This window comes from Magnolia sinica, chromosome 10, assembly GCF_029962835.1.
Source record: "Magnolia sinica isolate HGM2019 chromosome 10, MsV1, whole genome shotgun sequence".
Taxonomy (NCBI): domain Eukaryota; kingdom Viridiplantae; phylum Streptophyta; class Magnoliopsida; order Magnoliales; family Magnoliaceae; genus Magnolia; species Magnolia sinica.
The window spans coordinates 1,995,002-2,021,680 of NC_080582.1; the positions used below are offsets into that span (position 1 = coordinate 1,995,002).

General features: G+C 39.2%; 2 protein-coding genes across 4 annotated transcripts; both read right to left on the reverse strand.

The window, feature by feature from the left end:
- Positions 1 to 102: 102 nt before the first annotated feature.
- Positions 103 to 2,350, reverse strand: LOC131257732 (zinc finger protein ZAT9-like). Its single transcript, XM_058258553.1, has one exon. It carries the CDS (start codon positions 1,672 to 1,674, stop codon positions 310 to 312), a length of 1,365 nt encoding a protein of 454 aa, XP_058114536.1. The 5' UTR covers positions 1,675 to 2,350; the 3' UTR covers positions 103 to 309.
- An 8,202-nt stretch (positions 2,351 to 10,552) lies between these two features.
- LOC131257733 (ubiquitin-conjugating enzyme E2 5A-like) lies at positions 10,553 to 25,350 on the reverse strand. Of its 3 annotated transcripts, none has more exons than XM_058258556.1 (3): positions 25,202 to 25,350; positions 15,703 to 15,930; positions 10,553 to 11,094 (listed from the first exon to the last, which is right to left on the reverse strand). In XM_058258556.1, exons 2-3 carry the CDS (start codon positions 15,916 to 15,918, stop codon positions 10,864 to 10,866), a joined length of 447 nt encoding a protein of 148 aa, XP_058114539.1. In that variant the 5' UTR covers positions 15,919 to 15,930; positions 25,202 to 25,350; the 3' UTR covers positions 10,553 to 10,863. The 3 variants fall into 3 exon arrangements, with proteins under 3 accessions (XP_058114539.1, XP_058114538.1, XP_058114537.1); XM_058258555.1 differs by having other exon boundaries at positions 25,181 to 25,330; XM_058258554.1 differs by having other exon boundaries at positions 25,171 to 25,328.
- Positions 25,351 to 26,679: the final 1,329 nt, after the last annotated feature.

Below are 26,679 nucleotides of genomic sequence, written 5' to 3' on the forward strand. Positions count from 1 at the left end.
AAAGAGAGAGAGCTTTGGCTCTTTTGGGATCCTTCATCAGAAGAGCAGCATATCAGATTGCATTTTCTAATAGCAAAGTCAAAATACCAATGAAAGAACATGAGAAATCAAGGCTATTTTGTTTCATTACCCTGTATCAGATCCCAATCTTCATATCTAGTTGAGAATTAAACATATGTAACATAGGATCAAAACCCAAAATCTCAATATTTCAGATTCAATAATCATCAATTACTACTATTAGTGGAATATTATCAAATTCTTATCTACTAAGAAACTGAATTTTGAAAAAAGGATGCATACTCCACCTCAAGGCCGACCTTGACACTGAGCAGGATCAGGAAGCTCATTGAGGTCGAAATCGAGCAATGGGCGGCGCGTTTTCGGAACATCTTCCTGCAATGTGATCGAACTCATCGGATCTTCAACTGGGCCAGCCCAGTGGCGCCTCTTGTGCCCTCCAAGAGCCTGGCCTGTTGGAAACACCTTGCTGCAGATATTGCATTTGTGCTTGATCAACAACTTCAAACTTGCCTCTTGATCAACTGCATCTTTAACTGTTAATTCATCTGATTCAGCGGTCGGGAGACCGTTCTTGAACTTCTTGTGGCTGGATCTGTGGCCTCCTAGTGCTTGGTGAGATGAGAAGGATTTATTGCAAGTGCTGCATACATGTCTACCATCAGCTACTGATTTCAAATCTCTCATCTTTCTCTTCTTCTTCTTCTTCTTCTGACTGATTTTCTCATTCACACAATTAATCTGATATTCTAGCTTGTTGTAATTGACATTTTCACCTTGTGATTGTTCAATTTCCTGCTTCGAATCTCCAACACCAACCATCTTTTTCAATCTAGAATCCATGTATATAGATTCTGATTCAGACCCATTTTCCAAAATATCATCTCCTTCATATATTTTGGCTTTCTTCAGTGTAAAATCAATGTCCTTAGCTTCCAACTCATCATCTCTTTGATTCTTCTTCGACGGAGATGAGTCAGGAGGATCTGCATGAGCTAGCATCATCAGATTATGCACAGCATCAGATATTGGATCCTGCAAACATTCTACAGATTGGTGAACCACAGATTCAATCCTCCAGCTTCTTTTTCGCGTCATGGCCCAGCTGGACATGGACCGGACATGATCAGAAGCTGATCCTTCTGTCGTTGTAGCCGAATCGATCTGATCATCCGTCTTCCGGTCCAATGAGTCTGTCACCGTCGATGATAAGCTGTACTTCGCAATCGACAATGGTGGTTGAATTCCCCTCCACCCCCTATCTGGGTGGCATCTCAAGTGGCCTGATAATGATTTTATCGATGGGAATTTCTTCCCACAAATCAAACATACATTATTCCTAAATCCATCACTTACATCCCTATTATGTTCTTGATCGACAGTCAGATTCTTGAGCTGGAAGTGAGACTTGAGCTCCATGAGGGAAGGATTTACACTGTGAGTGGGTGTATCATCTTCTCCAATAGAGCTGCGAACTCTTCGGTGGCTACTCAAGGCTTTTCTCGACTTCTGTGGAATTCTCTTTTCCAAGATACGATCATAGGTGCCATCTTCTCCATAGCATTCAACGCTCTTCTGGGTCTTGATCTTCGACCATAGAAGTCCGACTCTCATCGAATCTCCACATATAGAAATATATCTCTCTTCTTCCATGTAGTTTAGGAAACTCCGTCCAATCACTCAGTGAGAAAACAATCCAAAAAACAAAAACCCAACTGAATCGAATTGACTTTCGGTGATTAAAATCACTAATAAAAATCTATCATTCAAACAAACCAACTTGAACAGATTTGAAGCTTCATATATCTATAAATCAAACAGGAATTAAAAGCACTCAAAAAAAAAAAAAAAAAACGAAAGCAGCTAATCTATCATGAACCGAAAAAAAAGATTTAAAAAACTTAAAAACCCACAGCTATATCTAATCGATGTTTGAAAAAACCAACTCAAATTCGTTTTGAGCTTGATATCAATGGAAATCGGAAAAACAAGGAAAAACAAGAAAACCCATATCAGAATATTGCTTGTTCTTGAAGATTTCTGATTATAAGCAGATTTTGAATTCCGGAAATCTGTAAGATGGAAACAAAGAACAAAATCTGAGAAAATATGCAAAACCCAGCTTGAAAAAATCCAACTTCCTCCACGAAATTTCCAGTCTAAGACATCTGTACATCAAAACAAGAGCAATAAAGAAAAAAGATTCACAACCCAACTCTCAAATCAAAATTTAAACTTAGTAATTACAAAAACCTAATTGAAAAGAGTCATAAAATAGAATACTTTCTAATGAAATTTCCTTTTTATTTCCTCTCAAGCGAGTGAAGATTGACTATCATCTTCCTCTCAACTTTATATTACTTATTTTGCGCGTCTGATACGTTCATTCATATATTCCAATCTAGACCGTCCAAAAGGTGGGGCTCATTGCAGATGTAGAATGGACGTGGATTTGTATAGATGGAATGGTCGTGATTGGATGATTGGTGGATATTGAATATGGACGCTTTAAAATAAAACCATAAAATCGGACGGTTAAGATCATCGATTAGTCCTTTTATTACGCTATAGTACATCCACTATGTGACCCACGATATTGACGGTCTGGATTGGCCTGCATGCATGCCACGTGGAACTTGGATGCGTGGCTTGTCACATACGCATAAGTTTCCTTTTTCGATTTCACGGAACGATCTTTCACATGCAACCCAGATGAAGAATATCGACGGGTAATGTAAGCCATCCGAGCCGTCCAATATGTGGGTCCGAACATCTGGATCGCCTTGCTCAAAAATCATGTTCGTCCGTTCATTAATCAGGCTACCCTGTTAGGAAAGCTATCGACGGTTAGAATATCAGATTTTGCTTTGTGAGAGTGGATTCGGTGAGCTCGTGACCGTAGGCCCACCTATGTGTTGTATATCGACGCCGTCCATCAATTTTTCCAGATAATTTTAGACTATATATGTGCCCAACAATGAAGCAAATTCAAATAATAAGGGAACAAGAGTGATTGAACCCTCACCATTAAAATTTTACTAGCCCACAATAATATTTATTTGCCATCCATCCGGTTGATAATGTCACACAGACATGGATGAAGGGAAACGAATGAATATCATCTGGATCCAAATCTTTTGTAGCCCACAAGTAGCTTTTAATGGTAGGTATTTAATCACCATTGTTTACTGCAGTGTGGTCCACTTGATTATTGGATTTGCTTTCTTGTTTTGCACCATGACATCGAATGAGCTGAAAAAACTGATGGTTTTATACTTCAGCCTGGAGGTGTAAACGAGTTGAACCAAGTCACATTGGGCATAACTCGACTTGGCTCGGCTACTAGCTAACCCCAGCTCAAACTTGACTTGGCTCAATTCTTGAGCCTGATTGGCCAGCTCGGCTCAATCCAATTAGCAGCTTGGGCCAATTCAAGCCCTTGGGCCAATTCAAACCAAGATCGAACCTATGCATCATTTTCACAGTAGATGAAGTGCACTTTTAATTTCTTACTGTATATATTGCTGTTATTTACAAGTATTTTATCAAACACGTTTTGCGCAACATCAAATCAAGAAGAAAGAATATTTGTTTCTTGACCAGCCCATGCTCCTTTGAGTTATTTCATCAAATACTTAGTGGGCAATATTAATATCAAAGAAACCAAGTTGCCAAACTGGTTCGATCCGGGCTTGATTCAAGTTAAGGTTCCATCTGAATTGAGTCAGGTTCAGGCAAACTCGAATTAGGCTTGAAATTTTTTCAAGCTCAAAAAAAACAATTCGACTCAGCTTGAACTCAATTTCGAACTAAGTTAATCCGAGCATTTTTGAGTCATGTGGAGCCAGCTAACCGAGCTAACTCGGTTCGTGTACAGCCCTACATCGGCCTATGGACAGCATGAGAAGCACGTGCAATTGCTCCACTGCACTCATTGCATGGGCAGACAATCAACACCGTTCCAATTGTCGGTCTCACCAGATGGACAACGCCCAAAAATCACACCCATCAAATGACACCATCCATCCGTCCAATTTATATTTAACCACAGCTAAGTGATCGTAAAATACTAACCTATGGCTATCAATGTTGGAGACAACATTTTGGACGGTTGACTAAGATTCTTATGAACTGATTTGTTAGGCAGTGTCCCATCACGGTGGGACCCACTCAAATTAGTATATAAAAGAATTAAAAATTATTATTTTTTGTTATGATATACTCCTCTCACCTATTGAAAATTTTTATATAACATGTGATATGTCTAATTCAAGCTGATCTTGTAGTATGCGGACTACTAAATAATTTGGCCATGCTTATGGATGATCGAATCCCTTTGAAAGTTAAATCTAACCATGAATGGCCCATAAAAAAATATAGATATAATAGAAATTCTAAACCATTGGATCTTTCTACATATGAGATTATTAAATATTCAACGGTTTATATTCAAGTCGACCTTTTAAATTGATAGAATTATCTTTATAGAAAATAAGGGCCGTACATAATATATTCATTGAGGGACCTACAATCTGAAATGGATCTTACACTAATCCACGTGGTCCGGTTGGTGAATTATGATTTTATTTCAGTAGTCAGGAGGACTACCTAACTTTTATAGGAATAGAATTAGAAAGCATAAATTTATATTTATCTCTAATAAATCCTTTCACACTCACACGTACAGCAATTCAAGATCTTTGGATTTTTCCTCATTAACTTTTGTGTGATAGTTTACCACCGTTTTGTAAATGACGGTGACTCTTCCTCCTCAAATCTGGGGCTTTGTATAGACATCCAAACCATCAAAATTGTAGGGTATTAGATGCATTTCAACCTTCTAAATTATTTTTTTATTTAATATGGACCGTTGTTATATCTTTTTAAATCTCTATGTGTGGACCGTGGATCAAAGAGTTAGGAATATATTTTTCAAATTAATTTTTTTTTCTTTAGGGATCCACCGTCGATCGTGGGGACTAACAGATCAAAGGTCCAGATTGCATAGCCATAGGCCCCACTTGTCCCACTTGGGGCTAGAGATGCAAGTTCAAACCAATGAGATCTATATTTCAATGATCCAAACGGTTGATACGGTGGGCCCCAAGCCTTGAATATCCAGTGCACCAAAACTTTCGCATTTTAAATCTAAGAGATGCTCAAGTGCTCTTAAAGAACTAAGTTATAATGCTCCCAGTTGTATTGAAACACTTAAACAGCACAATCTACTAATTTAGGCTGTCCACCAGATCTGACACACATTTAACGGTATATCATGCCAAGCAATATGACAATCTGACGAATACTAACCGTTTGATTAATGGACTTTAATATGGACGGTTAGGATTGTTTTAAAAAATGTGTCCAATCAAGAATTTGATCAGTCTATTTTCCAGATCAGAGGATGAAGTGCATATGATTTTAAAGATCCACTTTCGTTAGGAAATCGTAGCCATCCGATCCATGGCTTGGAAAAAGGATGGCTATGAAAAATTAAGGCCCAATCATCCTTTATTGTTGATCCAATCAGTCTGATTTTTATATTTTAGTCCATAAAATGTGTTATGATCTTAATAGACGGTTCAGATTGATCGATCGGATTGTCCAAGTGAGCAGATGCAACTAGGCTCACTGTAACTAGTAATGCTCCGAGAGCACTGGAGAATTTCTCTTTTCCAAAGAGCCCTTCATAATCACTAGTCCCCCGAGAGTTGTCACGCTTGCCAAACTGACACGACGGGCGCTGGTGGAGATAGCCTGGCGTAATGCTTGAAGCTGTCCCATTCGGACGCGGATTGGCTAGTGACACTGCCGTGGCTACTGATCGGTGCTTTTTGGGCCCAACATGATTTAATTGCTTCATCCACGCCGTCCATCCATTTTATAGATCATTTTATGATATGGTCCCAAAATTTTAGGGAAATGTAAATCTCAAGTGGACCACATTACAAGAAACAGTGTTGATTGAACTCTCACCATTAAAAAGTTCTTTAGTCGACAAAAGTTATGGATCGAGCTAATATCTGTTTTAAAAAATAAAATAAAATTCATCCGTATATGTATGATCTAATCATGGATATCAAATAAACATTACAGTGGGCCCAAGGAGGTTTTTAATGGTGGACATTCAATCGCCTACTATTTTCTGTAGTGTAGTCCACCTGAAATTTAGATCTCCCTCATTTTTTGAATCAAGGCTTAAAATGATCTAGAAAAATGAATGGACGGCGTGGATAAAATATCTACATCATGGTGGGGCCCACAGAGCACCGACTAATAGCCACCTGGCTACGGGTGGCGTCACTAGCCAAACCGCGTTCGTTCCATTCACGCGTTTGAGCTCAATGCGTACCTGTCTTCACAATGCGGCCTAGTTATGTTGATCAGTGATCCTAACCGTCCATTTGACGATCAGTGATCATTTGCACTATCCTACGGTGAAAAAAGCAAGTATTAGATCCGTGGAAAACAGAAATATCGGATCTGCACCATCCATTCTGATCTTCAAGCCACGTAGTCTCCAGATTCTTGTTTGTGCAAATGGGCCCGTAGCTCAGTGATCCAGACCATATGGAACCTGAATCCTGGCCAGAAAATGGACGGTTCAGAAGAGAAATACAGCAGCAATCCGCATTCAACTGAAGCGAGGCCCAATATTAGCGGCCAGGATATTAAAATGGGGGGGAGTTTTCTATCAGGTCGTCCATCTAGTTATTATCACTAGACCTATGGTCAGGATCATAGTAGATGGGCCCCCAATTATACACAATGTAAAACCCAATAGGATCCTCCATGTGTCGGCAATCTAGACCGTTGATTTGATGGGCCATGCCCCTCAAAATCTCCTCATTCTCTCTCAACCGTATGATTACACGCAAATGGATTGGTCCACCCAATGGACCACCTCAGGGTATTTTGGTCAATACCGCGCCAATGGCATAACTGAAATTTCAGCAGCAACAAGGCCCATTTGCGTGACAAAACTGAAACTTTGGGGGCAATTCAAAAACGTCTTCTTATGGGAGCGGATTAGCTGTTGCCTGAGTAACAACACAGCTCAAAAACGTCTTCTTATGGGAGCGGATTAGCTGTTTCCCGGATAACACTTTAGTGGTGTCACACTTACCGTGTGGGGCCCATCTTTATATATTTTTTCTATATCTACACCGTCCATCTGTTTTTCATCTCATTTTAGGCCGTGTTACAAAAATTTAAGAAGATCCAAATCTCAGGTGGACCACAATACTAGAAACAGTAATGAATGACCATTAAGAGGTTTGTGGGCCACCAAAGATTTGGATCAATCTGATTTTTGTATTTCCCCTTCATCTAGATCTTATTGACATTAACAACAGCTTGGATTGAAAATAAATATCATAAAAAACCTACGATGGGACCTTTGGAATTTTTAATGGTAAGGCACTCAAATACAACTGTTTCCTGTGGTGTGGTCCACCTGAGATTTGGATCTATGGATCTGTGTCCTTAAAATGGGCTGGAGAAACGGATGGACGGCGTGGATATACAACACACCATCAAGGTGGGCCCCGCGGTAAGGGTAACACCTAATCCGCTCCCTCTTCTTATACAAGGAATCCGTGTAGATAGCGCGTGCACGGGCGTGCATCCCGTTTCCAGAAAAGGTTTCCGAAAAGGAAGGTTATTTTATACTCTGACAGAGTGTGAGACTTGATACACAGGCGCTCAGTAATTGTAAAAAAGGCATTCATTGACTCATAGTAAACCGACTAAATTGTGGAACTCCATTTTGATAGGAACCGGATTCCGTGACGCCGGGAAACACCAAGTTTGATGAAGCCCTGACGTGGCAAGATTTGATTGGGACTCGTATCTCTATCAGAGATGGGGCGTGGAAAGCATCGTTGAAAGTGGGACACGGATTCAATGGATCCGCGGAACCGCTGGACGCGGACTGCTTACTTACGCTGCGAGTAGCGGGATGGCTATGTGGGCCCCACCATGATGTATTTGTTTTATCCACGCCGTCCATCCATTTTTTCAGGTCATGTTAGAGAATGAGCCTAAAAATGAAACAGATTCAAATTTCAAGTGGACCACACCATAAGAAAATAGAGGTGATTGAACGTTAACCATTAAAAACTTCCTAAGGCCCACTGCATTGTCGTTTTGCCATCCAAGCTGTTGATTAGGCCACATAGACGTGGATTATAAGAAAATACAGAAATGGATAGACGGCGTGGATAAAGTACATACATCATGGTGGGGCCCATTAAACAACTCGAGTAGCCATTCAGTAAGCAATCTACGTCCGGAACCTCCGTACATTGCTTCGTGAAGTGCTGAGATTTGGATGACGTCAGCAAATAATGTTTGAAAGTCATCTCCTGAAGTACTATTTAAACATGAGTCCATCTTTGGTAGCGGTACGTGGCCAATCAAATCTAGCCACATCAGCAGTTGAATCCAATTTACTTTTCATAAGCCACGGTTTCAAAATCAGATTAGTTGAACAATCTTGTGGGAAATATACACCGTCCATCAATTTTGCCGCCTCATATCATGTCATGAGTCCAAAAAAGAGGCACGTCGAATGCTCGATTAGGCCACGCAACAAGAAAAAGTGAGGATTGAATAACCACTGTTGAAACATTTGCCGGTCTAGAAGTTTTACATTAGGCAAATACTTTTTGGGTTTCAATTCATCCCAGTAGAAATGACTTCACAGACGATTTAGATGTCATATAAACCCAGAAAGGTTTCAAAGATAGGCATATACCTCCCCACTTTCCTATTTTGAGTTTTAATCTGCCTCTTTTTCCTTTTTCTTTTTTTGTTCCATGTAATATTATGCGCAAAACGAAGGGGGTGGATTTCTCACAAATAATGCAGTGGACCCCACCTAGCTTCCGACTGCAGAAAGTTAGCAGGACGCGGTTTGCGTACTGTCGCTGTCAGTAGCGAATCGCTACTGGACGGTGCTGCGTGGGCCCCACTATGATGTATGCGTTTTATCCATGCCGTACATTAATTTTGCTAGATCAGTTTAGGGTATGAGCCAAAAAATGATGCAGGTCAAAATATCAGGTAGACAACATTACATGAAACGGTGGTGATTGAAAAATCACCATTAAAAACTTCCCGAGGGCCACAAGTTTTGGATCAAGCTGATATTTGTTTTTTCCCTTCATACAGGTCTTTTTCACCTAATCAACAGGTTGGATGGAAAATAAATATTACAGTGGGCCCTGTGAAGTTTTCAATGGGACCCTTCAGTCACCACTATTTTCTTGTGGTGTGGTCCACCTTATATCTAAATATACCTCATTTTTTGGCAGATGACCTAAAAATAATGACCCAAAATGGATGAACGGCGTGGATAAAACACATACATCATTGTGAGTACGCAATCTGCGTCCAAGTTAGCAGGGGTCGCAGGCAATCCGTATCCCATAATTTGGACAGCTTAGTTTGAATTACCTGTATGCCACAGTAACTCGTAAGTGCCTGAGTATCATCCATCACACTCAGCCAGAGTATAAAAGTTTGTAGCTTTTGAAAATTCTGATTTCTGAAATGCTGGTGATAGTCCTAAAGTCCGTAAATGGTGGGAGATACGAGGCGTACATTGCGGACTGACCGAAGTCATGCCCATACCATATCCATTTGATGGAGACAGACCATCCATCTGTTAGACCCCATCTTCGGTGGGGCATGCTTCAAACATCCCCTGTCAGATCATCCCAACCATCCGACAAGATGCATCACATCAAACGTGGAATGTTGACCTATGGAATCATAGGGTCCACAAGAAACAGCTCGGTTAGCCGAAAAGCAGCTGAGAATACTTATACACGAAGTGACGTCACCACGCTCTGTGGGTCCCACCACGATGTATATGTTGTATCCACACTTTCCATCCATTTGGAGATATGGTTTTAGAGCACGAGACAAGGAACGGGGCAGATCTAAAGCTCAAGTGGACCCCACCACAGAAAACAGTAGGGATTGAACGCCTACAATTAAAAAATTCTTTGGGCCACAGAAGTTTTCGATCAAGCTGATAATTGTGTTTTCCCTTATTTCAGGTCTGTGTTAACTTATAAACAGGTTGGATCTCAAATAAACATCATGGTGGGCCCTAAGAAGGTTTCAACCGTGGGCGTCACTGTCCCAACTTTTCTGGGGTGGGGTCCACTTTAACTTTGAATCCACCTCATTCTTTCGCCCATGCCTTAAAATAATCTCTCCAAATGCATGGATGGTATAGATACAACACATACATCATGGTGAGGCCCACAGAACGTGATGACGCTGCTTTTTTATTCTTTTTTTTGTTAGTTCGTTAGTACACCCCACTGTCAGTTCACACTTCACTGCTAGCCACGCCCATTAGGGATCAATACCAAGACCTCAGTGTTGAAACGAGGTATCCTTCACTCGGTCTACCACTTGATATATGGATCAAGGTGACGTCGCTTCAGTAGCAACTGTCGGGTTCAGTAGCTAATCCCCGTCCCACCATTATACTCCACTGGCATTAAACAAACCCTTCAAAATAGTAGGATTATTCCTACATACTGCTGTACAAGAAATTCCCAAACGGTTATAACATAGTTTCTCAGTAGGGAGAAACGAGACAGTGCCCCCCACATGAAATAACAGGGTATTCTCAAAGAATTCAAGAGAAGAAAATCTACTATCATAGATACATATCACAAAAGCTCCACATCCCATCACAACAGCAGTAGTAATGTACAAAAATCCAACCACATTATACACATTGGTATAGCTTTTCATTTGTTCTGCACTCTTCTGTAAAGTTTTTTGGGGTTTCCTTCTCTTTCCTTTCAGGAAATCCTGTCAGTTCATGGCATATTTCTGGGTCCATGCCCTCGCTGTTTCCTCATATCGGCTTGTCTGGTTTTTGTAGATGTGAGCGATCTCAGGAACGAGCGGATCGTCTGGGTTGGGGTCGGTGAGGAGGGAACAGATCGAGAGGAGGACCTTTGATATGGTCAGAGCCGGGCTCCATTGCTCTTTAAGGATATCGAGGCAGATGCTGCCATTGGAATTTATGTTTGGGTGGTAGACCTGTGTATTCAATGCAGAAGCATCTCAAATGAAAGAACAGAAGGGTAGTTTAATCAATGGCTACGATACTTTTGTACATGACAATGGAACTCAATACTGCATGGACATGTCAATTGTTTAACCATATACTGTTGTGGAGTTCGGCAAAGCCAACATGTACCTAACTGTACATGCCACGATGCATGCAAAACCGGCATGAGAATGGATATCCAAGCCATGCATCAGGTCAGCCCCACCATAGTAGATGGCCTTTGGCTAAAATATCAGACGAGCAACACGTACATCGAATGGGAACCGTTGGTGATTTTTAAAACTGTCTATTGATCCTGTTTTCGTGCAAGTCCCTGCAGATCGAGTAGACTGGTGATTCTTGAACCCAGTTATCAATCATTGGTCTGGTGGGGCATACCTAGTGGACTGTTTGGATGTTCCACATGGGCAAGGTGGTGGCATGTAAGAGGTGCACACAGGATTAGCAAAGCTCAACTAAACTTCTAACAATTACTCTTCTCTGGATCCGTTTCATCGATCTTAGGAAAGATGGAATCGTATCTCTACCTCCAGTTATTCTATATTTTAAACTTTTTTTCACAATGATCTTCAACTATAATTATTTTGAGAGGTTTGTTATGCCTATAAGAGTGTAAGAGGCACACACAGGATTAGCAAAGCTCAACTAAACTTCTAACAATTACCCTTCTCTGGATTCGTTTCATTGATCTTAGGATAGACAGAATCGTATCTCTACTTGCAGTTATTCTAGATTTTAAAAAGAAAAATTCACAATGATCTTCAACTATAATTATTTTGAGAGGCTTGTCATGCCTATAAGTTTGTATGACTCTATGTGCCGCTGCCATGTGTGCCAGCATGGAACATCAGCATGAGATCAAAGCCATGCATCATGTGCATCCCACCATATATAGATCCCCTCACTAGGAAATCGGGCCAGTCTGCTCATCAGGTTGGGAGGAGACCAGCTTACAAAAACTTGCCCAAGTTTTCTTATCCATCTCTATTTCTTTTGTAAATTGTGGCTCATCTAATGAATGGACAAGCCTATTTTTTAGAGCAACCAAATGATGGTACCACCTGATGGACGGCTTTGATCTCATGCTTGTGTGTACGCAGGCACGTGGCTGCAAGTAGATGGGATGGCTTATGGCTTATACACACACTGTTGGCTCAGCAACACCCTTGCTTGGTACATGGTTAAAATCCAGGTTATCAACAACAAAATCAAAATACATTCATTTCTGCTTTTATCAAAGTCATAAAATAAACAGAAAGATAGTAAAACAGTTTAAATATTATAAAATTGTAATGACGAAGTGAAGGGAAAAAAATGACAAGATACATTGTGAATTGCTAATGAACACCAATAACTAGGTAACATAGATTCATATGGTTACAAGCAACAGATACAAGCACATGCAAAATTCCCAACACTACATTATACATATTGTCATTATCATGATGATAGTCCAAAGAAAGCTATACATGACTCCATCACTGTACGTTCATGATCGGATGATGATCGAATATGGACCCACCATATGATCTACTTTGATTTTTATTTTTTTTTCTTTCTTTCTTTCTTCAGTTTAAATCACATTGCTGTTCAACTATGATTCAGATGGATTGGTTCTTAGATAGCATTCTTTTGCTATGTTAAAAAAAATAAAAAATCATATCCCATTATATAAATGTTTAGTTTGCAAAGATCAATATAGGAAAATAGATCTAGATAGAGAGAAGCAAGTTAAAACCATACATAAAGAAATTTACAAGTGACAGAAAAACACGGAAAAAAAAAAAAACTAATTAAGTGGATCTTTTTTACCAAATAGCCCTTGTCAACATGGCAAACATGCCCAACAAGCTCAATTTTTGATGATAGAGTATGATTGTTACATAAATTCAATAAAATGAGATTGTTACATTCATTTCTGTTACATGTTACACAGACTACGCCACATGCTACGTAGCTCACATTACAAGTTATTTTCACTACAACGTTAAAATTAATTAATATTTTCAATAAAATTTAGAAATCTTTTCAATGCTCCCTCCCACCCTCTCTCTACCTTTATACTTAATCATTGCCCTTTCCAATCACTTTATGTTGCATAATTTTGTTAAATTTAGTATCAATCGGTCTAATTGGTGCAAAATATCATGAAATTGGTGCAACCAAGTGCAACATTGATTAAAAATCCTAGTACTATAGTGTAAGCTGCACGATATATAGCTTATGCCTCACACTTCAGGGGGATGAATGCTACACTACACGCTATTCGCTATTTAAAACACTGGTTTACACATCCATAAAGTCATATGATGACTTTCAAAGACACTATTTGATAAATATTAGTTGACAGGTTGCCTCTTTGCATCAGCAAACCAGCGAAATACTTGTGGGATATAGTGGTGACAAGGTTTGAAGGAAAATTATCAAGGTGGAAGTGGCGGTATCAAAGCAGTGTTGTCAAATTTGCCTATCTGTTTCATGTCGCTATTTTGATGCCCAAAGTCAGTACTAGTGAGGCTGGATAGGCTGAGGCGTGATTTTCTATGGCAAGGATCAGAAGGAAAAAAAAAAGTTCTGTTTGTTAAGCTGGGGGGAGGTGTGTAAGTCCTATGATGATGGAGCAGGGATTAGGGGCTTGAGGTTGATGAACAATGTACTTTCGGGTAAATGGTTATAGAGGTTTAGGACGGAGGAAGGCACATTATGGAGGGATACGATCACTAGCAAATTCCTTCAATTATAGAGCCTTGGCGATTTGGAAAGGAATTATTTCAGTAAAGTCAAATTTTGTTGAAGAAATCGGTTTTTGCCTTGGGGATGGTGAGAAGATTCATTTTTGGGAGGACATGTGAGTTGGGGAAGCGCCTTTGCAATCTCTGTTCCTGAGAATTGCTCGACTGTCCACAGTTTGCAACATTTCAGTAGTGTGCTACTTCTCCGCTTGTAGCGATAGTGTGATGTGGTCCCTCTTATGTTGCTTATTCCTTTGTAAGGAAGAGGTACTTGAACTTGCTTCGTTACTAAACCACATCCATCCATGTTGCCTAGTAAGTGGGGAAAGGGATCGGATGATTTGGCTCAAAGACAAATCTGGGCGTTTCTTAGTGTGATCCCTCTACATGCTCCACTAGCACGGATGGGTGGTGAATTCAAAAAATACAAAACATGCATGGTCCCACGGTGCTCCCCCGTAGATTGCGGCTTTCAGCTGGTTAGTTAGAAGGGAAAGGGTTTTGATTGTAGATAACCTCTAGAAACAGGGGATGATATTACCTAATGTGTGTTTGATGTGTTTCGCAAGTGTCGCATCAGTCAACCATCTCTTCACCCAATGTCCCATTTCATCAAATTCAATATTTCTTTGGGATATACCAATTTCAGTTGGTAGGTTCCTGCAGGCTTGGCATGGGTGTGGAGAGAAGAAAGGAAGTGAGGGCCATTTGATGGTTGTGTTTGTTGACAGGCCTTTGAGCAGTATGGGAAGAGAGTAATGGGAGGTGTTTTCAAAATGCAAGCCAAAATCTTGATCGGGTACTGATGAGAGCGATGGGACTAGTTGAATGGGGTTTGTGCATTGAATGGTTGAATATTGGATTTTTATTTTGTAAGTTGTATTTTTACGTTACAACAGCACTTCTTTAATAAAATTAACTTTACCTTCGAAAAAAAGCATAAAGGATTAGAGATTGCATATAGACAGATGGACGTATACTAAATATATATTGAATAATACCGAAAGGGAAAACATAGTAAAGCATTTCATAATAGTTGTGCATAAATGCATGGCCTAAGCGGCAGTTTTTGGAAAATGGAGTAACTCCTTATTACATGGGTTGAAAGATATGATGGTTTTAGCCATTTTTTCTTCAGAAAATGCTAAATACCAAATGCCCATATGAGTCATATGACAATCTTGAAAGATATTTATCATACTTGGTAAGATAAGCCATTAGCATCTTTTTAACCAGATGCATCAAAGTTAAGCCAACAGAATAAAAATTATGGCAAAAATAAGGCAAATTAAGAATTTTCAACCTTGCACATTTGGGAAAATGCAATGTTCATGCTTCTTTTTTTTTTCTTCTTCTTTTTTGCTTAGCGACAGCAACTTTATTAGAAGCCTGCTAAAAGCAGGAAAAGAATAAAATGACAAAGAGGACAAAAAAACAAAAAGGATCAGCCAAGATGACCTAAACATAAACAGCCCAACCCCAAAAAGGTTTCAGCCAGCCCCAAAAACACATGTTCTACTCCATGTAAAAATAGCTGACATCCAATAAATAAACCAAGATTAAACTTCTATATATATATATATATATTGTGTGTGTGTAAAATCGATCACACACTATACATAAGCATAGAAAAAACTTGATGAGCTGTGGTCTAACTGAAGTTATGTGGCCCTTGATAGGGTGGAATGGCCGAAGAGGATTCATGTAGCAGACCCAGTTAGTTGGTATAAGGCTTAGATGATGATGATGAACAATAGACAAGCAAATTTGATAAAGGAAGGGATTGCAACATAAATTATGCTAATAAATCAGAGTTCTGGAAAAAAGGTAGGCCATTCATCATACCTTGGTCTGGAAGTTGACTTTGGGAGGCTTGAATGGATAATCAGGAGGGAAATGGATCATGACAAAGAATACGCCTCCTGCATAGGGGCTATCGGCAGGACCCATGATTGTTGCCTGCCAGTGGAAAAGGTCCTCCCCAACAGGTCCTGCACTGCAAGACGTTGGAGGATCTCTCTGCAGATCCTGAAGTTCCTTCTGAATTCGCTTGCTGGCCATGAAGCTTCCTTACTAAAACAAGAAAACAGCGATATAATAAGAAGTCCTCCCCATAAACATCACATACTAAGATCCAAGAAAGCCATTAAAAAAAAAAAACTATAAATGATTTGAAGTGCAGATGGAAAACAATGTTCAAAAAAATCATGAGTACAATAAAACAATGAACCTGGCAAGTTATATAACTGACCCAGATGGGTAAGAGGATGATTGAAACAAGAACAATGAAACAGATGGAAAGGGCTACAAATGCAGAAAACAAAAAGGAGCTTCTCAAGGCAGCATCTGGCTCATGAGTCAATGAACATTTCAGAAAGGAAAATTAGAAGTACAAGTTTGTTGACATGAAAGATTCTGTACATGTTGGAACCACCATTCAACAATCCAAATCGTTGTCCCAATAGGCCCCACTAATGGGGGGTGCCCATGAAAACAAAAAACAAAAAAAAAAAAAAAAAAAAAAACCCTGACAGGATGATCATAATTCATGGCCCCCAATATTTGGCTCCTTCACCCTTTCCAGTCAAACACAGACCAATACTGTATTTTTTTCTCTTCAGAAAGTACTTCAAATCAAAATCAGGACCCTACATAATTACTCCCAAAGAAGTTATATTTTTAAAAATTAGAGAAATTTCGATGTATCTAACAACAAGCTTTTAGAAGAATCTAACCATGAGCTCTATCAAGAGGAATGAAATCTAAAGAAATATAACACCAGGTTCCATTGCAGGAACAAAACAACTAAATATTCAAAGATTATTGAAAAAAAAAAAATGACAAAGTTAATAGGTTCTTTTCTTCTTCTTTTTTGTGCTTCCGGTTGGCATCTCTTTTCTCCATCTTTCCCGGACTGTTGCAATCCTAGGTATGCTCCACCCCCCTCCCCCCTTTGCATCGAGAAAAGGGGGAGCGAAGGTACTGTTGTGTCAAGAAAAGGGAGATGGGATTCGCAACCCCTAAGCTCTGTGGGCCCCACTATGATACATGTCTTATATCCACTACATTCATTGGTTTCGCTAGCACATTTTAGGTTGTGAGCCCAAACATGAGGCGAATTGATGCAGGACGTGAATTTAAATATGATATGCAAGATTTCAGGCGTAAATCACACCAATTCAGAAACAATCACACAAATTCCACATCCCACATGAAAATCCAAACATTCAATTAAAGGGGAATCTATGCGGGTCCAAGCCGACACAAGCTAGGACTGGACCAATAAAAATTATAAACCAAACGACGTCAAAGGGAAATAAAATCAACTACTCATGCATAAAAATCAGTCCCTAATCCAAGAGATTCCCTAATTTCAATTCAAGGAACCCTAAGGTGATAAAAAGGGGCAAATCAATTAGAGATCATGTAATTTAGGATTAGGATTCATGAAAAACGGCTATGAGAGGATAAAAACCTGAGCCAAAAGATGATTCCACGTGTGCACAGCAACAATGGCCCAGACAGACGTGCATGTGATCCCGGCCGCACGTGTGTGGGGCCCACTATTCAGAAAAAGGCCACCTTGGCCCTGGTCGGCCAAGGATGGACTCCAAAACCCCCAAATCTCAGCTCGATCCGATGTACGGTTTGTGCGTGGTGCTCCGCCGAAGTTTCAGCTCGCCTGCGGGCCGAAATCTGGAAACCTGCTGTAATGAAGAAATCTGATGCAACAAAAGGACAAATTCGAAGTACGGATGGTGAGGAAAGATGGAAAAAAAAAAAAGATGATGGAAGATGGGAGTGAATTGGGATCGATGTGGCTTCGCACCACGATAGTTAGCCCTTCGAAAAGGGAGGGCTTCGCACCCACTTTTGAATTCTTCCACAACTCACGAAGAGAGGAGAAAAATAAAGCAGGAATTTTTTTATTAATTTCAATGGATCAAAAGAACTACAAGGGGTGCTTATTTATAGGGAGAACCCTATACCCAAAAACTCGCACCATGTGCGACACCTATTACTTGGCGATGAAGTAAACTAAAATAAAAACCAAACAAGGAAATCTAAAGCGTTCACGATGTTCTAAATAATAACAATAAGCAAAACCTAAAATATAAAACCAATCCGACGAGTGGGCCACGATCATGAGATCTCATGGTGGGCTTTTCTTGACTATCGGGCCACTTTTCTAAACCAAAACTTGACTTCTAGCTAGGAGGCCCTCCATGGACGTCGTCATCGAGTCAGATCGATGGTGGGGTCCTCCTTCTACGTACATACGTGCGTAGGGGGGGCGGCGTGAGTGTGCGTGTGCGCGTAATGTCCCCATCAATTCTCCCCGGCTGCAAAGATTTCGCCACTGGCGAAATAAAACTCCTGAACCGCTCCAGGATGTCAGGATCAAGTCTCTGAAGCTCCTCCTCAGTGAGTCACGTGCTGTCTGAAGCTGAGCGTGACTTCCATTTAACCACGTACTTCTGAAACCCGCCGTCCGACGTTGAAACTATCTGATGGTCCAGGATATCCTCTATTTCCTTTTTAGGTGTGTGAAGGTTAGGTATGGGAGATAGAGGCTGGGAAAATGAGTCGAGAAGGATAAGTATGAGAAGTAGAGGCTGGGAAGATGGGTCGGGACGGGTAGGTATGGGACGTAGAGGCTGGAAAAATGGGTTGGGAAGGGTAGATATGGGAGGTAGAGTCTGGGAAAATGGGTCGGGACGGGTAGGTATGGGATGTAGAGGCTGAAAAAATGGGTCGAGAAGGGTAGGTATGGGAGGTAGAGGCTGGGAAGAAAGGTTAGGAAAAGTAGATATGGGAGGTAGAGGCTGGAAAAATGGGTTAGGAAGGGGCCATGGTTCAAGGGATAAATATGGGAAATCAAGATAGGTGGGCGAAGGGCCGGACAAAGTATCAGTGGTCCCCTAAAAAGTAACTAAATCCTTCACATCGGATATGAAACTAATTCCCATGGAAGGTGGAAGATCTACCTCATACACATTGAGACCGTTTCATTTTATAATTTTGATGGGTCCAGCGCTACACGCGTGTAACTTACGAACGGCCCTCGAAGGATACCGCTTAGGCCTGATGCAGACCATTACAGAGTCCCCAATATTGAATCCTTTGAAACATTTATATTGGTCTGTAGAAAATATGCAATGTTCATTATTAGTCATGATCTTCTGCCTGATTTCTTGATGCCATGAATGAATGTGATGCGCAAAAGACTCTGCAAACTCGGACGGCCTATGGGACAGTGACATAGGGACAAGATCAATAAGTTTCCTAGGTTTATAATAAATAACGACTTCACAAGGACTTAGACCTGTGGACCTATCGACAAAATTATTCAACGTAAACTCAGTTGTAGGTATTACGGTGTCCCATGTTCTGGTGTGCTATCTCCCTCTTAGGGGACTTATCCGGTAGATCATCAGGACAAACATCACGAAACTCATCCACTACTGGAATGACCTCAGTGGGTAACTCTACACTAACATCTGGTGCACTCTCTCAAGTCATAAGGTTGCACATGTTGTACCCCTCAAAATAGTGGTCTTGATATCCCTCATGGGGTAGGTACACGGGTGCACGCCCATAACTGATTCCTTGGCCAACTCCATTCATTGGTCTATCCTTCAAGCCACCTGTTTGAGATTGGACATCTACCCAAATTGTGGGGTTTGTCCTAGCGATGGTCTTTAGTCGGGTGATGCGTACATCAAGCTGTTCACAGCATTGGTTCATTTCCAAGCGCTTAATCATAGACTCCAACGTCTGAGATATCTTGTTTAGTGACTCTTGCAATTGTTCCATGTTTAATGTAGGGTGCCAACCAAAATTCAACAATATAGTTGTCAAAATATAAGATTTTTTTTTTTTTTTTTTTTAAGAAACAACCTAGTTTCAAAAAACGAAAAAGGAAAGTTTCTAAGAAAAATAAATTAGGAAAGTTTCTAAAAAAAAAAAAAGAAAGAAAGTTTCTAAAAGGACAAATTAGGAAAGTTTCTAAAGAAAAACAACTTAGTTTCTAAAAACGAAAAAGGAAAGTTTCTAAAAACAAATTAGGAAAGTTTCTAAAGAAACAAATTAGGAAAGCTTCTAAAAAAACAAATTAGAAAAGTTTCTAAAAAAAGCAACCTAGTTTCTAAAAAAAAGAAAAAGGAAAGTTTTTAAAAATAGAAAGTAAGTTAGTTTCTAAAAAGAAAAAGGAAAGGAAATTAGTTTCTAAAAACAGATTAAGAAAGTTTCTAAAAAATTTGTTTCTTAAAAAAAAAAAAACAGAAAAGGAAAGTTTCTAAACCTAGAAATAGAAAGCTAAGTTAATTTCTAAAATAATTCAAATAAGGGTATAACAAAAAATTTTAGCAGCTTATGTTAGGGTTTATGGACCTCTAAACAACCATATATGATGAGAATTGATGCGTAATAAACATAAACAACCAAACCCTAAACATGTAATGAATTCTCCTACAAGAACCCTAAGCTCTGATACCAAATTTGATGCAGGACGTGAATTTAAATATGATATGCAAGATTTCAGGCTTAGATCACACCAATTCAGAAACAATCACACAAATTCCACATCCCACATGAAAATCCAAACATTCAATTAAAGGGGAATCTATGCGGGTCCAAGCTAACACAGACCAATAAAAATTATAAACCAAACGACGTCAAAGGGAAATAAAATCAACTACTCATGTATAAAAATCAGTCCCTAATCCAAGGGATTCCCTAATTTCAATTCAAGGAACCCTAAGGTAATAAAAAGGGGCAAATCAATTAGGGATCATGTAATCTAGGGTTAGGATTCATGAAAAACGGCTATGAGAGGATAAAAACCTGAGCCAAAAGATGATCCCACGTGTGCACAGCAACAATGGCCCAGACGGACGTGCATGTGATCCCGGCCGCACGTGTGTGGGGCTCACTATTCAGAAAAAGGCCACCTTGGCCCTGGTCGGCCAAGGATGGACTCAAAAACTCTCAAATCTCAGCTCGATCCGATGTACGGTTTGTGCGTGGTGCTCCGCCGAAGTTTCAGCTCGCCTGCGGGCCAAAATCTGGAAACCTGCTGTAATGAAAAAATCTGATGCAACAAAAGGACAAATTCGAAATATGGATGGTGAGGGAAGATGGAAAAAAAAATGATGGAAGATGGGGGTGAATTGGGATCGATGTGGCTTCGCACCACGGTAGTTAGCCCTTCGAAAAGGGAGGGCTTCGCACCCACTTTTGAATTCTTCCACAACTCACGAAGAGAGGAGAAAAATAAAGCAGGAATTTTTTTATTAACTTCAATGAATCAAAAGAACTACAAGGGGTGCCTATTTATAGGGAGAACCCTATACCCAAAAACTCGCACCATGTGCGACACCTATTACTTGGTAATGAAGTAAACTAAAATAAAAACCAAACAAGAAAATCTAAAGCGTTCACGATGTTCTAAATAATAACAATAAGCAAAACCTAAAATATAAAACCAATCCGACGAGTGGGCCATGATCATGAGATCCCATGGTGGGCTTTTTTTAATTATCGGGCCACTTTTCTGAACCAAAACTTGACTTCTAGCTAAGAGGCCCTCCCTGGACATCGTCATCGAGCCAGATCGATGGTGGGGTCCTCCTTCTACGTACGTACGTGCGTAGGAGGGGCGGCGTAAGTGTGCGTGTGCGCGTAATGTCCCAATCACGAATCCAAATCTCAAGTGGACCACACCATAGGAAATGGTGAGGATTGAACGCCCACCATTAAAAACTTTTTTGGGGCCACATAAGTTTTCAATCAAGCTGATATTTGTGTTTTACCTTCATCCAAGTGAGTGTAACCTTATCAACGGGTTGGATGGAAAACAAACATCATGATGGGCTCTAGGAAAGTTTCAATGGTGGACATCATTTTCCCCACTGTTTCATGTTGTGTGGTCCACTAGAGATTTGGATCTGCCTCATGTTTGGGTTCATGGTTTAAAATGAACTAGCAAAACAGATGGACAAGTAGATATAACAAATACATCATGGTGAGGCCTATTGCCTGTCCTAAAAATCATCCCGGCCCATTAATCATGTCAAGCATGTGCGTACCTCAAATGTAGACTGTTGGTTATCATTTTTTCAACCATTTATTTTTTCTTGCACATGTGGCCCACTTGATGAATGAACTAGTGACCCCTGCCTAGTGAATGATTTTCCAAATGTCCCCCATCCATGACAAATAAAAGCTCTAGAGACCACTAGAATTTTATTTTTATTTTTTTGAGATGCATTATATAATAATGCTTGTAAAAGAATCAAAATAAATAAATGTTGTACTTGTTTGACCTGTAAAGGTCACACCCACCTATTGTCGCTAATCAGAATGTCCATCATGGTGGGCCCATAATGGACTGGTCCAAATTTATAGCAAATAATTGGATAACAAGGATCATCAAATGGTATATTTATATTATCCGGTGTCCATGACATGGCCCAATAAACTCAAATTGTGAGTCCCAAATGTACGGTACATTGGGGTGAGCAAATCTCTTGACTGTGATTATGCTTCTTTATGGGCCTTGCAGCCATGCGTACAATGAATTTATTGTTATTATTAATTTTCTTATTGCTTATATTAAGTAGACGATCCATATTATAGGTATGTTGAATTTGTGGGCCCATTTTGTGGCCCACCTGATGATTGGTTTAACGTAAGAATCAGCTCGAAGATTCACCTAGATGAGCTCAACCAATAATGTATCTTATGTGAAGTTGTTCTTATGTGATTTAAATATTTTAGAGTGATTTCCTATTATAAGCTTTGTTTGATGTGAATATACAACTACTCAAGTATAACTAGCTTACAGGTTACCCAAACACAAAAACTATTTACCTATGACTTACGGTTTACATCCAAATAGGCAGCATGCTATTTTAGCTATAACTAACTTACAAGTTACCCAAACATTAAATAATAATAATAATAATTATTATTATTATTATTATTATTATTATTATTTACCCTATCAATGATTTACAATTTACATCCAAACAGGCAGCATGCAAGTGACTTTCACCTAAAAGTAACTTTCAGGTGGAAGTCACTTACAACTGAAAATCTTACATGCATCCAAACAACCTTTAAGCTTTCTGAAAAAAATTCAATCCCCAATCACTTTCCATATGAATGAGACATAGTAAAACTGACACAAATCTAATCTACAGTTTCAACAAGATCACGACAAAATTCAGAATAGTTTTTAACCGCCTACAGGAATTTCAAAAACCTAACTATAAGGCCTTGTTTCATAGATGCCTAAAAGTGAGTTCATCTCATTTTATTTAATGGTGATTATGTATTAGTGATCTTGATCTCTAATACACAATGAGTTCATCTCATTTTAGTTAACAGTAATCATGTATTAAAGATCTTCATCTCTAATTTATAATTACTATTAACTAAAATGTCAGGAACTCAATTTTAGGCATCTACCAGACGGCCTAAGCATTTTGGCAAATATGACAGTAAATCAAAAGAAATTTACAAGAATATAGCCCTCTAATTGCTATGGACAGAACAAAATGCAAATATATATATATATATATATATATATATATATATATATATATATAATATTAATAATAATAATAATAATAACAACAACAACAAAAATAAAAATATAGATACATGAAAATTAGTTTCAAAACTTCCAGAGGATTCAACGATGCTAACTGTAAGATCTTTCATGAGAATCTGACCATACAAACAATCCAATATAATGAATTAATGAAATCTAGCCCTGAGTGCTATAGCAAGAACCGAAAGCCAACAAAACTACAAATATTAATTTCAATTTTAAAAATTTTCCATAAATTTCGAGGAATCTGGATGTAAGATCCATCCAAGAGCATGAAAACTAATGAAACTTACAGAAATCTAGCCATAGGTGCAACAAGGAGAAAAATGCAAATAAAAATCCTATAATAAAATTAAAATTTTAGATAATTTTCAACAAATTTAACCATAACATCTTCGACAAATCTGACCCTAAGATCAATCTATAAGAATGGGATCTAATCAAATTCACAGAAATCTAGCCTCACCTGCTACAGCGAGAACAAAACACAACAAAAATATGAAAATTGATTATAAATATAGAAGAATTTCAACATGTCCGACCACAAGATCTTCGAAGAATCCAGCAGTAAGATCCATCCAAGAGAATGGAATCTAATGAAATTCAGCCCTAACAGCAATAGAAAAAAAAAAAAAAAAAAAACCAAAATCCTAAAATAAATTCAAACTTCCACAAACATATCAACAAGCACAGACCACAAGATCTACAGCGAATATGACCAGATTAATCCAAGAGAACAAGATCTAACAAACTTTACAAAAAAATCCAGCTCCAACTGCTATGGTAAGAGCAATTCACCATGAAAAAAAAAATAGACAAATTTTACAGGAATTTCAATGAATATGACCACAACATCTTTGAAGAATCTGACAGTAAGATCAATACAACATAATGGAATCTAATGAAATTCACAGAAACCTAGCACTAACTGCAACGATGAGAACCAAACGCCAACCAAAATCCTAAAATAAATTCAATATTTTATAGAAATGTCAACAAATACAAACCACATGAGGTACGAGGAATCTGACCGTAGGATCAATCCAAGAGAATAAGATCTAATGAAATTTACAGAAATTCAGGCCCAACTACTACAGCAAGAACAAAACACCACAAAAATACCCCCAGAAAAATGATTAAAAATATACAGGAATTTCAATGAGTCTGATCGAAGAATCAAACAGTGCCCTAGCCCTGACTGCAACGATGGGAAAAGGAAAAATGCTAACCAAAATCCTAAAATAAATTTAAAATTTTACAGAAATTTTCAACAAAATCAACCCATAAGATCTACAACGAATCCGATGGTAGGATCAATCCAAGATAACAAGATCTAATGAAATTTACAGAAATCCAGCTCCAACTGCTACAGCGAGAACCAAACACCACCAAAGTACCAAAAATGATAGAAAAATTGCAGGAATTTCGACGAAGACTTTCGAAGGAGTCTGACTGTAAGAGATTTAATCCAAGAGAATGAAATCCAATTAAATGAAACCAAAACCCTAATCTATGTCCGAAAATAATTTAAAATAAACAGAAATTTCGACTAATTCAACAAGACTAAAAAAAAAAAAATTACGATATAAGCTCAAAGAAAAAATATTTACCGAAATGACCTCAAATCAACAGACTATCAATGACGAAGAAAAGAAATTACAGAAATAGACTCAAAGAAATAAAACATTTATTACAGAAATGAACCTGAATATCTCAAATAAGCACCAGTCCAGATCGAGAGAAGGAAGCTGAGGAAGGCGAAATCGACTAGCAGAGAGAGAGGGAGGGAGAAAAAAAAGCCGCGAAACGCGATCTTATCCCAAAAGAGAAAAAGGGTGAGGATTCGGTCAGGTAGGGGTCACACCCAGTTCGGTAAAGCCGTGACCGTGGGGCCCACCTTGAAAAATATTTGTATATCCACACCGTCCATCCGTTATTCCAGCTCATTTTAGTATACAATTCCAAAAATTGATTAGATCTAACTCTCATTTGGACCATACTAAGTAAACAGTGGTGATTGAACGGTCACCATTAAAAACTTCCTAGGGCCCACCGTAATGTTTATTTTCCATCCAACCTGTTGTTAAGGTCAAACAGAACTGGATGAAATAAAGACTCAATATCATCTGGATCCAAAAATTTTGTGGTCCATAAAAAGTTTTTAATGGTCAATCTCCATTTTCCTGTGGTGTGGTCCACCTGAGTTTTCAATCTGCTGAATGTTTTGAACTACAATCTAGAATGAGCCTTGAAACCGGATGGACGGCGTGGATATACAGAATATACATCAAGATGAGTCCCACGGTCACGCCTGACCGACACTGGTGTTGCCCCGACCTGACCGAATCCTCTTCAACAAAAGTAGTAAACGCGAGCGTTAGGAAATTAAAGGCTCGCTCTTTTATTGCTCAATATAGCGATGGTGACTAGTATGGCGGGCAAGGATTCGGTGATCCCCGGATCCACCGATGAGGGTGGGATCCCTGACAGTGGAGCCCACTATTCTAAATATTTATTATATCTACGCCATCCATCTGCTTTAAAAATTCATTTTATGGCATGAGCCAATAAACGAAGCAGATCCAAATTTCCAGCGGACCATAATACAGGAAAGAGTATTAATAGACCATTACAAACTTCTCGTGGGCCACAAAAGTTTTTTTCTCAATCTGATATTTTTTTGACCTCTTCATCCATGTCTTTTTGACCTTATCAACAGGTTGGATGTAAAATAAACGTTCCGGTAGCCCCGTGAATTTTTGTAATGGTAGATATTCAATCACAACTGTTTCCTATGGTATGGTCCACGTACGATTTGGATCTGCTTAATTTTTGGGGGTATGCCCTAAAATCACCTTTCAAAATGGATGGACGGTGTGGATGTGAGGAAAATACATCACAGTGGGCATCACAGTTAGGTATCCACCCACCTTCGTGATCCGGGAATCCACCCAAACCGGGCCCCGTATGGGCGACTTACCTTCCGACCGGCGACCGATGAAAGAGCGAGTCCCCTTTTCCTATTCCTGCGAGTTTTAAATGTTCCGGTGGAGAGGTGTTCACCGAACTTCCGTGCAGCTTATTTTCCTCCGTAAAAGAGGCCGTGTCAATGTTGAATCATGACCGTTGGATGGATGTTCCTTGCTGTAGATAGCCGGAATTACAGAAATCAATCTCGCGAATGAATCCGATCCGTCCGATTT

Excerpts from the sequence above, each read along its gene's own strand:
- LOC131257732 (XM_058258553.1), bottom strand. The coding sequence starts at position 1,674 with ATGGAAGAAGAGAGATATATTTCTATATGTGGAGATTCGATGAGAGTC.
- LOC131257733 (XM_058258556.1), bottom strand. The coding sequence starts at position 15,918 with ATGGCCAGCAAGCGAATTCAGAAGGAACTTCAGGATCTGCAGAGAGAT. Across the intron at positions 11,095-15,702 it reads AAGTCAACTTCCAGACCAAG|GTCTACCACCCAAACATAAA; the intron begins GTATGATGAATG and ends TTGAATACACAG.